Here is a 12382-nt window from a genome sequence, read left to right as displayed (position 1 = left end):
CTGTATGACTGAGACCACACTAGATCTTCCTTCCAGGCCCTTAAGATAACGCATGTAGAACCCATCTTCATGGAAGAAGTGCCATGTACTTTGAGAAGCATTTCAAAGTAATTATGCCCCATGTGCACATGGGATTGTGTTACACCAGGAAACTTCGTTCCAAATTGCACTGTACTTATATATGCCTAAAATAAACTGCCCAGTGTCAGACTGCAGAAGCTTGAACCAACAATGGCTACTGAGTCATGTTAAAACAGAGTTCCTGCCGGGCGGTGGTGGCGCATGCCTTTAATCCCAGCACTCAGGAGGCAGAGGCAGGCGGATCTTTGTGAGTTCAAAGCCAGCCTGGTCTACAAAGTGAGATCCAGGAAAGGCGCAAAGCTACACAGAGAAACCCTGTCTCAAAAAACCAAAAAATAAATAAATAAATAAATAAAACAGAGTTCCTTTTTGCCTCATGTGGATCATTACTCTGCCAGCCCCGATGGTCACACAAACAGCTTTGAAATGTGTCATGACAGATAATGCAAATGTGTAAAGTAATTGAGTTGACACAGACTAAGCGTAGTTGAATTAATAAAATTGAATGGACACTCATTTTGAATGAAAGACTGAAAAAGCCCTAGCCTGGTTGAGTGTGTACTTGAAAAACAAGTTTGAGACAATAGCAGTTTTATAATAAGCAGAGAAACTAGTTATTTAGAAAAAAAATTCGTATGTTTTATCTCATTGAATTTTCAAATACCTCGTTACAATTTATAGTAGAATTATCCTCATTTTTTAAATTGAGGAAACCAAGCTCCAGAAAGATAGTCAAAGGTCATAAAATGTGCCAGACACAAGGTATGCCTTTAATCTTAACACCTGTTAGCCTGTCAAAGGTCATAGAATGTGCCAGACATGCATGAGGCATGCCTTTAATCCTAACACAGATAAGCCTGAGGGAGGAGACTCTCTTTAAGGCCAACCTAGATGACACACTAAGGCTCTGTCTCAAAATAATAAACAAGCAAGTAAACGGGTAGTGGTGATGCACACCTTTAATCTCAGCACTCAGGAGATAGAGGCAAGTGAATCTCTGAGTTCAAGGCCAACCTGGTCTACAGAGTGAGTTCCAGGACAGCCAGGACTACTACACAGAGAAACCTTGTCTCAAAACAAACAAAAACAAAAACAAACAAACAAACAAGTAATTAATCACTGAAGAAGGAAATGGTAGAACTGGAACCCAAACTCACTTCAGGGCTCTTGCTATAACTACTTCATGTTCTTGTCCATGGTTCTAGTCTATGAAGAGAAGGATCTGGACCCTGCCACCCTCCTAAAAGATACATTTCACATTCTAAACAAAATTACTGTAGAGTGCTAGAGGGTCAATTCCAGAAAGAAGACCAAACCAAGAAATAATCACTTACCTGCAGAACAAATGGGATTCTCTCCCAAAACTCTGAATCTAAAAAGAGAGAGAAAAGTATGTTGAATATAATTAGACATTCACATATATTTGCAAAATTACTATAGCCTTTATGCTCTATGTTAGGATATGTAACAGTAGATACTTCCTTACTATCTCCTTCCACAAACATTATTAAGCACCTAATATATACCAGTTAAAGTGGTCCTGAGAATGCAAACTAAGTACAGTATCTCTCACGAGGTCTACTTGGGAATGGTAAATATAAACACATGAGACAGCACTGATCCAGAACAGAAACGTGTACAAGAGTCGAAAGAAGTGTGACCTCTTCAACCAGGGAGTTGGAAATAGGGAGATGGAATCATTTAAACTGAGTTTTTTAAAACTAGGAACTAGAGGATGGAGAAATAACTCAGAGGTTAAGAGTACTTGCTGCTTTTGCAAAGGAACCAGGTTTAGTTCCCAGCACCCACATAGCAGCTCCCAACTGTCTGTAACTTCAGTTCCAGGAAATCCAGTGCCCTGTTCTGGCCTCTCTGGACAAGAGGTACATGGTACACATATATATGTGCAGGCAAACCACTCATATACATAGAATGTTTTAAAAAAAATTCTTTCTCTGGGGGCTAGAGAGATGACTCAGAGGTTAAGAGCACTGACTAATCTTCCAGAGGACCTGGGAACAATCCCCAGCACCCACATGGGAGCTAACAATTGTCTCTAATTCTAGTTCCAAGAGGACTCGATGCCCTCTACATGCTGGCAAAACGCCCATAATATAAAATAAAAAATAAATAAATCTCAAAAAAAAAAATTCTTCCTCTTCTGATCCCATGTGCTTTGGGAGCTTCAGGTTACCGTGCAGACATGGCCAAGTTCAAGAACCACACCGCACACAGCCAATCCCAAAAATGACACAGAAATGTCATCAAGAAACCCCAGTCACAGCTGGGGGAGGGTGGGTGGATGGGGGTGGCACATGCCTTTAATCCCAGCACTTGGGAGGCAGAGGCAGGTGGATCTCTGAGTTTAAGGCCAGCCTGGTCTACAGAGCTAGTTCCAGGACAGCCAGGGCTACACAAGAGAGAAAAGGGGGGTGGGGGACAGAGAGAAAGAGAGAAAGAAAAAGAGACAGAGAAAGAGAGAGAGAGAGAGGGAGGGAGGGGTGAGGGAGGGAGGGAGGGAGAGAGGAAGGAAGGAAGGAAGGAAGGAAGGAAGGAAGGAAGGAAGGAAGGAAGGAAGGACAGTCATAAAGATAATCTTAAGGAGGTCAATCGGTTGTGGAATATTCCTTTACACTGTGCAAAGGTATGTCACTATGACTGGTTTAATAAAAGGCTAAACAGCCAATGGGCAGGATTTTCAGGGCAGAGAATTCTGCGAAAAAGGCAAGAGTCGACAGCCAGACACGGAGGAAGCAGCATGGGCTATATACAGAGAAAAAGTAATAAAGCCACAGGGCAGCACATAAATGAATAGAAATGGGTTAAGTTATTCGATTGTTAGAAACAAGCCTAAGCTATTGGCTTATAATTTATAATTAATAATAAGCCTCTGTGTCATTACTGGGGAGCTGGCAGTCTGATAAAGAAGTCCAACTACATCGACCCCAAGTTCCTGAGGAACATGTGCTTTGCCAAGAGGCACAGAAAGGCAGAAAAAGACACAAGCAAACAATGTGAAGGCAACAAGTGCACGTGCAAAGGCCATTAATGCCCTTGTGAAGCCTAAGACAGTTAAGCCCAAAATGCCGAAGGGCCTCAGCTGTCTTACTTCATCACTCGCCCCAAGCCTGGGAAGCAGAATCAAAACTACTTGGCCAAGTGTTGCAGGCTCTGCCAAGCAAAGTCCAAGGTTCAAACCAAGGCAGAGGCCACAGCTCTAGCTTAGGTCCACGCTTCAGCTCCAGCTCAGACTCCCAAAGGTGTCCAGGTCCCTGTAAAGGCCCCATAGAAAAAGGCTTCTATCTGCCAATGTGAAGACAAGATGAACTGGTATGACACAAGTATTTACAGAGGTCAGTACCCTATGTTTTTACAAATAAACTTGAGGCAAGGTCTGTTAAAAAAAAAACTTAAAAAATAAAAGTGACTATGGGCTAGGGTATAGCTCAATGGTAAAGGAATTGCCTAGCATGCCCAAAGCCCTGGATTTGACCCCCCCCCCCCCCCAAAAAAAAACAAGAAAAGGAGAACAGGAAAGGAAAGGAACTGATCTCAACTACTTAGCATGACAGGAAAAGAATTCAAGCTGAAGTATGAAAAGGTATTTGGGAAATAGCAAGCAACAGAATATGAGTAGAGCCTAAGTGGGAGATGACAGGGAGAGTTTTTAAAACTCAGGCCTGATTATTTCATTCCTGTTCTTAAAATCTTCCAGGAATGTTCCCTTGCCTACACAGGTGAAAACAAACGGTACAGCTTAGGGGGTTCTTCGTAACCTGGCTTCTGAACACCTCTCTAGCCTGAATTTTTCTCCCTGTCATCTCCCACTTAGGCTCTACTCATATTCTGTTGCTTGCTATTTCCCAAATACCTTTTCATACTTCAGCTTGAATTCTTTTCCTGTCATGCTAAGTAGTTGAGATCAGTTCCTTTCCTCTCCTGTCCTCCTTCGGCCTGGGAGGAGGGGACTGGACCTACCTGGACTGAGTCTACCAGGTTGAACTCAGTCTGTGGGGAAGGCTTTGCCCTGGAGGAGATGGGAATGGGGTGGGGGAGGCTAGGGGGAAGGTGAGGGGGATGGGAGGGGGGAGAACAAGGGAATCCGTGGCTGATATGTAGAACTGAATTGTATTGCAAAATAAAAAAAAAAAAATGGGAAGCTGTACAATGCATAGAGTTAGGTCTCTACATAGTTCTACTATGGATAGTTTGAAAATGGAACAATTAAATAAAGGAATAATCAACTTAGCTGGGATTGACATAAACAAAAAAACAAAAAACTCAGCAACAAGTAAGAGATGAAATGGGAAGGCACGGGACTGAAGCAGATGGACGGGTGAGATGAACACTGAGCCTCGCAGTATTAGTGGACTCTGGCGCGCGAGGGGGGGAGGGGGGGGGCGACGGCGACACAGCAGTGACAGCTAGGCTGCACGGGGAAGAGGAGGACAGGCCAATCAGATGGCTCTGGTCCAGCTGACTAGGTATCTGGAGCATTCCAGTTTCTGCATTCTGAGAAGCTTTGAAACTAAACTGTGGTACAGACTTGAGGAAAGCAAATCTGTGATGGAATGCTGACTGAACCATTTCTAAACTGTGACACAGATGTTTGATGTCACTGTGATTCAGTTATTTCATCTTTAAAATACAGGCAATAATAGGTAATCTCATGGGCCTGAAATGCTATCTTAAGCTGAGTCAGTTTTTCATTTTGTAAAATGATGGCATTTGTATTTGTTGTATAATATGTTTGTGACCATTAGAGATAAGATGTAAAATACCTTGGTATCATTGCAGGTATTTATCAAATAGATAAATAATGGTGGAAAAATATATTGAAATGGAAAGAGAATAAAAAGAGAAAGGCTTCAATAAATATGATTTAAAAACAAAAAAGCCGGGTGGCAGCGGCGGCGGCACATGCCTGCCTTTAATCCCAGCACTTGGGAGGCAGAGCCAGGTGGATCTCTGTGAATTCAAGGCCAGCCTGGTCTACAGATCGAGATCCAGGACAGGTACCAAAACTACACAGAGAAACCCTGTCTCGAATCCCCCCCCCCCAAAAAAAACCACATTGGATTTGAAACCTAATTCGAATTTATATAAGCTATATCATTTTAAAGCAATATATTTCACTCTCTTTAGACTTAGTTATTAAGTGTTGTAGACCATAAGGATTGTAGAATTTATTTTGAGTAAGATGATATAATAGCCTTCATTATCAACTTGACTGAATTTAGAACCTAGAAGACACACCTCTGGGTATGTCTAGGAAGGTGTTCCCAGAGAAGTTTAACTGACCAGGAAAGACCAACCTTGAATGTGGGTGGCACCATCCCACGGGCTAGGGTTCCAGGCTGAATAAAAAGAAGCAAGGTAAAGAGAGCCAAGCGCAGGCTTTCACCTCTCCGCTCTCTGACTGTGGATACAGTACTCCTGTTCTGGGGCCCCACCTTCTCCACCACAATGACCCGTACACTCTCAAACTGTAAGTAAATCTTTATTTGATAATAACGCTAAGACCGTAGTTAATATAGATAGCTTACCATTTGAGAATTTTGAGCAGAGGAATGATGTAATTGAATATATTTTGTAAGAATCACTGCAATTTCAGTATGAAGGAGAAAAAAGTAAACATGGGGAGAAGATGGGAGCCAATTCCCCAGGGTTTAGCAAAACTGGAAGCATGAGGCTGAAAAGGGGGGTAAGAAATGGTTTGCCTCTGTGCATGTAAAGTGGAGCCAACAGGCTCTGATGATAAACGGTGGAACAAGGGAAATAACATTATCAAGAGCAACTCCAAGGTATGAGCAATGAAATGGATGGAACCCCCTTTTGCTGAAAGTGGGGAAGGAGCAATGTGGCAGGGGATTAAAACCTGAGATGCTTTGCAGACACATAGTGGACATGAAAGCTACATCCATGTCAGCTATGAATCTATTTTGTTAGCTGTATTTATCATTAATATCCTTACCTCAGGAGAGAAAAGGCTTGCTTAGAAACAGCATCTTTCCACAGGCTCGGCACCTACAAGACAAAAGTTATATGAGGATCTTAACCTTTCAGAATGCCAAGCACCTCTTCTCACGAGGAAAACCCACAGTATACAAACCAAAATGTACCAAAGGGTTCTTACCTAGCAAACACCTATCATGCAAGCAAACCAAGGTCTTTTTTTCTTATTCTGCCCACTTCAGAAAATGCTTAAAAAAAAAAAACAGAACCCCTCTCCCACAATTTTTCATCCTGTTTCCCTTTTCCAACTTGATACATTTTTTCTAACATCAACCATAAATTAGTATACACCTGCCATTCACCGCATAGTAAGAGGGGCTTTCATAAATATTCTGTAATTCTCAAATACTGCAAGATAATTTTTGGCAACTAAAGCCCAGAGAGGTTTTATTTTTTTAAAGTTACAGCTAATAAGAGACTAAGAAGACTGTCTCACACCAAAGACTATGCCGTTCTTACAGCACACTGACTCCCTCTATAGCAACAGTAATAATCATACTACCACATGTGAGAAAACAATACTCAAGAGAGGAGGCAACCGATATGTTAATCTCACACTGCCCTGTTAGCACCCATCTGAAAGATCAGTGTACTGTCTTACTAAGGAAGAAGATGGCATATAGAAGTTTTTTTATAAACTAGATCATAAATTCTAAATGTCTGAATTTCTGCTCATCATGAGCAACAATTTCAATTCTTTTGACATGTATATGTAAAAAGATTATGCAAAAATCTGAGAAACTGTCCCAGTCAAGACTAGCCTAAGGAAATATGATGACAAAATGGAATATAATATCAGGATGGATCTTGGAACAGAAAAAGAAAGAAATTAGATGAAAACAAAAGAAACCTGAATAGAGTATGAGCTTTTGTTAATAATAGGATATCAATACTGGTTTGTTAACCACGGAAATTACACCATGAATATAATTTTTTCCATGCACTTATTTATTTTAAGGTTAGAGAGTACATGAGGAGATAGGAGGACAACTTGAGGAGACTGGTTCTCTATGTCCACCCTGGGTTCCAGGAACCAAACTCAGGTCGACAGTAAGTGCCTTCACCTGCTGAGCCAGCTCACTGGCCCTAAAATGTTAATAGAGAGCAGTGAGATTCATGTGAACTCTTCGTGTCATTAACAGGTTTTGTTGTTGTTGTTGTTGTTTTGTTTTGTTTTTGTAAATCTAAAGCTAGTCTAAAACAGTCATTCATTCATTCATTTATTTATTTATTTATTTATTTATTTATTTATTGGTATTGCTATGGTGCCAGGCCTTTGTGCACTTTTCCTGGCAACAAAGTTTCTTTAAAAAGCCTTCTAAGTCCCAAATACTGCGTTGCATATTAAAAGGAATATAAAAACAAAATGTAACAAACACAATGAACTTTTTAAAGGCATTATATTAAGTGAAACAAGGAAGCCAGTCACAAAAGGCCAAATACTGTATGACAGATTCCTGTGAAATACCCAGAGTGGGCAAGTCTATGGGGAAAGGAAGTAGATTAACTGGTGCTGGAGTGGGGGTGGGGTGGGGATGCCAGCTAAGGAGCATAGGTTTGTTCTAGAGTTGATGGAATGATATGCTTGTATTAAACAGCTAAAAGAAACCACGGGTATTATATGATGAAGAAAAATGTATGTTATTAACAGCAAGCATGCCTGGCAGGATTTCCTGGAGAAGAGGGCTGGAAATTCGGAGCTTTTGCAGCTTACAGACTTTCCTAAAGATCTGTTCAAAATCAAGAACCATCTCCTGAAACAAGTGCTTAAGAAGCACTGATGAGGGGCTGGAGAGATGGCTCAGTGGTTAAGAGCACTGACTGCTCTCCCAGAGGTCCTGAGTTCAATTCCCAGCAACCACATGGTGGCTCACAACCACTTATAATGAGATCTGGTGTCCTCTTCTGCCCTGCAGGGACACATGCAGGCAGAATATAGTACACATAATAAATAAATCTTTAAAAAATAAGATAAAAATAAAGATCAAAAAAAAAAAAAAAAGAAGAAGCCTGATGAACAAAATGTTTACAGCCTACTTCAGTTTACATACAGTACTAACTACTACTTCACTGAGACGCTCAGTATCATCCAATGAGCTCTACGCTGAGCCATCCTCAGCGGGGAGGTTCATGTCCTGTTCCTCTCAGGTACAATGTACACTGTCAAGTTTTGTTTGGGGGAAACTCAGAAAGAAATGAATAAATGGAATTCCTTCCAGCCATATATTAACCATTCATATCTATTTTGTTGAATGCCTATCCTATGTCTAAATCACAACAAGGTCAGTATTACTAACCCTATTTTATAGTGCAGAAAACTGATATTAAATCTACCTCAAAATCACATAGTAACTCCCCAAGCTAGCATAGGGGGTGGAGTTTTTCTGGCTCTAAAGTCCATCATTTCTCCACCATGCTACACTTCCTCTCCCAGATGAAGAGATGGTACTTAGTGGTACATCATCAGAGGGAGAGCTGATGAAATGGTCCAGTGGGTAAAAGTGCTTGCCAGGCAAACCTGATGACCTGACTGACTCCTGAAACTCCTAGTGTGATGTGTATGAAACACATACACATCACACGCATACACATTTATAATAAATAGTTTTAAAAAGGCGGGGGCAGTCAACTTTAGGAAAAGCATCTCAAAGAATGTGAGGCCGTAAAAATTATGAAGGATGTAAAGAGAAAGAACAAAGGGCAAAGTGTATAGAGGGTCTTTAAAAGTTTAATTACATCTCATTCTATTACAAAAGACTATGTAAGGGATGGAGAGATGGCTCAGTGGCTAAGAGCACTAGTTGCTCTTGCAGAGGACTCAGGTTTGATTCCCAGCACCCACATACTCCAGTTCTAGGAGATCTCATATCCTCTTCTGACCTTCATAGTAGCCAGGCACACATGTGGTGAACATACACACATGCAGGCAAAACACTCATACATAAAATTAAAAATAAATAAATCTAAGTATGGTAGTTTGAATGTAATTGGCCCCCATAATCTCATAGGGAGTGGCATTATTAGGAGGTATGCCTTTGTTGCAGTGGGTATGGTCTTGTTGGAGGAAGTGTATCACTGTTGGGGGCGGGCTTTGAGGTTTCCTATGCTCAGGATACCACCCAGTGTCTCAGTTGACTTCCTGTTGCCTGAAAGATGTAGGGCTCTCAGCTCCAGCACTACACCTGCCTGCATGCCACCATGCTCCCCACCATGATGATAATGGACTGAACCTCTGAAACTGTAAGCCAGCCACTCTCAATTAAATGTTCTTTTATAAGAGTTGCCATGGTCTTCACAGCAATAGAAACCCTAACTAAGACACTAAGTTTAAAACTTTTTAAAAACCGTATAAAGTGTGTGTATAATATGCTTACCCTAATATGGGCCAGAGTAGGAAACTAAGAGCTTTTGGAGAGCTCAAGTTGGCTCCCCTATCACTGACCACAAAGTTACAGCACATAATGCAAAGTTCCCTGATGGCCCAAGATCCATTCACATGACAAATAGAATAGAAATCAGGGTGAACAGAACACATTTTTAAATGGGTCACTTCAGATAGAAGAGGCATTGGGTGGAAAGAAAGATCTAGATGATGAGACTGCTTTCTCTTTTGACTGTTCAGAATTCTGAGTCTCTACAATAGCTAAGGATTTAAGTATCTAAAAGTCAGACTTAAACAGTTGACAACTTTCTGGAAGACATTCAAATTGTGTGAACTCCTCAGCTCTGGGAAATGAGCTTTCTTTTTCCTGCAGTGCCTGGCATTATTTATCAGGACAAAAGTAGTCTATTTTGAGACTGAATCCACAAATACCCCCACCCCCTCTACTCCCCAGCCAGCACAATCAGCAGATGAACAGCTTTGGCTCTGCAAACAGAAGAGGAGGACAGTGACACCAGCGAATGAATGAATGGGGACACAGCTGCTGCAGTGGGTTACAAAAATACTTGTCCCATGAGCTCTGGAGCCAGCAACCAAGAAAGAAGTGCAGAGTTACCAAAGAAACCGTCACAGGGAAAAATCCATTAGTGTATACCTTGAAATGACAGTCTGGGCTGGGATGTGAACACAGTTGTTCAGGACCCTAGTTGAGCAAATGAGAGCTGTTTTATGTTCATTTCTTTTAGTTTTTTGAGACAGGGTCTCTCTATATAGCCCTAGCTGTCCAAGAACTCACTATGTAGACCCAAGGTAGCCTCAAACTCACAGAGATCTGCCTGCCTCTGCCTCGAGTGCTGGGATTAAAGGCATGGGCTATCATGCCCAGCTAAGAGCTGTTATGAAAATTTAAGAATGTTTGTATATTATTACTAAAGGGTCAGTGACTGAGTGCCTCTTCTGTGCCAAGCATTCCACATGTTCTAATCTTTACTCTAGCTCTCTAATAGAGACCCTACTAAGATACCTGCTAGGGCTGGCGAGATGACTCAACAGGTAAAGATAATTGCTGCCGAGCCTGAAGGCCTAGGACCTACGTGGCAGGAGAGAACTGATTCCTTTAAGTTGTCCTCTGACCTCTACATGTGTGCCATGGCATGCATGTGCCCACACATAGACACACACTAAATAAATAAATTTTAAAAATATAACTTCCTCTATTTTATGGGAAAAAACCATAGGTTTACAACAACTGATTAAAGTTTTAGGTTTAGCAATAGGTGCAAACCCAGGTCTGATTATGTCCAATGCTCATGTTTTCCATTCTGCCATACTACCTGTCAAAATTTAAAACAACTTATACTAGTGAAGTTTACATGTTAATACTAGTCAACAAGCTTGTCATTCATTAAGAATAGCCGTTATCTTAGTTAGGGTTTTCTATTGCTGTGAAGAAACACCATGACCATGGCAACTCTTATAAAGAAAACATTTAATTGAGGGTGGCTTGCTTACAGTTTCAGAGGTTTTGTCCATTATGATCATGAAGGGGAGCATGGCAGCATGCAAGCAGATGTGGTGTGGAGCTTAGAGTGCTACATCTTGCAGGCAACAGGAAGTTGACTGATTTCCACACTGAGGGAAGCTTGAGAAAAAGAGACCTCAAAGCCTGCCCCTACAGTGACACATTTCCTCCAACAAGGCCACATTATTAATAGTGTCACTCCCTTTGGGGGCCATTTTCTTTCAAACCACCACAGCCATATACCTAACATCCTCTCCTTTAATCCTCATAAGCGTTCTGTGAGATGGATATCCTTACCCTCATTCATAGAGAAGAAAAACGTATGTTGTATACTATATAAGTGAATACCTATGGGTTGCAACCCCTTGGGGGGTTGAATGACCCTTTCACAGGGGTCACATATCAGATACCCTGCATATCAGATATTTACATTACAATTCATAACAGTAGCAAAATTACAGTTATGAAGTAGCACTGAAAATAATTTTATGGTTGGGAGTCACCACAACATGAGGAATCATATTAAAAGATTGCAGCATTAGGAAGGTTGAGAACCACTGATCTAGCATATCCTATCATTGCAAAGCAAGTTCTGCTATTACATGATGGCTCTTTCCTGGACTAAACGATACCCCGACAAACATTCCAGTTCTTACAAAGGGTATGTAGATTTTAGATTTATTATTTTTTATTTCTATTGATGTTGAGTATGTACCACATGTATGTAGTTCCCAGAGGTTAGGAGAGAGCTTGGGGTCCCCTGCAGCTGAAGTTACATGCCGGAGTGAACCTGTAACTGGAAGAGCTGCCAGTGCTCCTACCACTGAACCACCTCTCCAGGAAGATTCCTTTTGTCCTGGGTAGTTCTTGCTTGGATTCATCCATTAGAAATTTCAAGTTGAGCCGGGCGGTGGTGGCGCACACCTTTAATCCCAGCACTCGGGAGGCAGAGCCAGGCGGATCTCTGTGAGTTCGAGGCCAGCCTGGACTACCAAGTGAGTTCCAGGAAAGGCACAAAGCTACACAGAGAAACCCTGTCTCGAAAAACAAAAAAAAAAAAAAAAAAAAAGAAATTTCAAGTTGAACTGAGTGAAATGACAAATACCTAGAGATTGAGCTACTTGGGAGACTGAGGCACGAGGATCACTTGAACCTGGAAGTTCAAGGTCAGCCTGGGCAAAAAGTGAGATACTATCTCAATAAAATAAAACAAAGTAGCCTAATTCAAAAGAGGAGGAAGAGAAAAGGAGGCAATAAGAAAGAAACCCAGAAGCTTCACTTTCTCCTCGCTGTCCTTAGCCAGTACCCATAGGGCTAACAGCACCCCTGTGCCCCATCCATAACAATGCATCTGCTACTTAAACACCATCCTGGTTCAGAAC

At 41.4% G+C, this 12382-nt stretch overlaps 1 protein-coding gene across 1 annotated transcript in view; it reads right to left on the bottom strand.

Moving 5' to 3' along the window:
- Window positions 1-12382, bottom strand: part of Mrpl48 (mitochondrial ribosomal protein L48) — a 65659-nt gene that overhangs the window by 31354 nt on the left and 21923 nt on the right. The window contains exons 3-4 of the mRNA XM_052760192.1: window positions 6056-6108; window positions 1416-1453 (exon numbers count right to left, since the gene is read on the bottom strand). Of these exons, the coding sequence (XP_052616152.1) occupies window positions 1416-1453; window positions 6056-6108 (91 nt within the window). The remainder of the gene's footprint in view (window positions 1-1415; window positions 1454-6055; window positions 6109-12382) is intronic.

The sequence above is a fragment of the Peromyscus californicus genome, unplaced genomic scaffold, assembly GCF_007827085.1.
Source record: "Peromyscus californicus insignis strain IS unplaced genomic scaffold, ASM782708v3 Scaffold_4__1_contigs__length_199733344, whole genome shotgun sequence".
NCBI classification, from domain to species: domain Eukaryota; kingdom Metazoa; phylum Chordata; class Mammalia; order Rodentia; family Cricetidae; genus Peromyscus; species Peromyscus californicus.
This window is presented reverse-complemented; position numbering and strand designations above follow the sequence as displayed.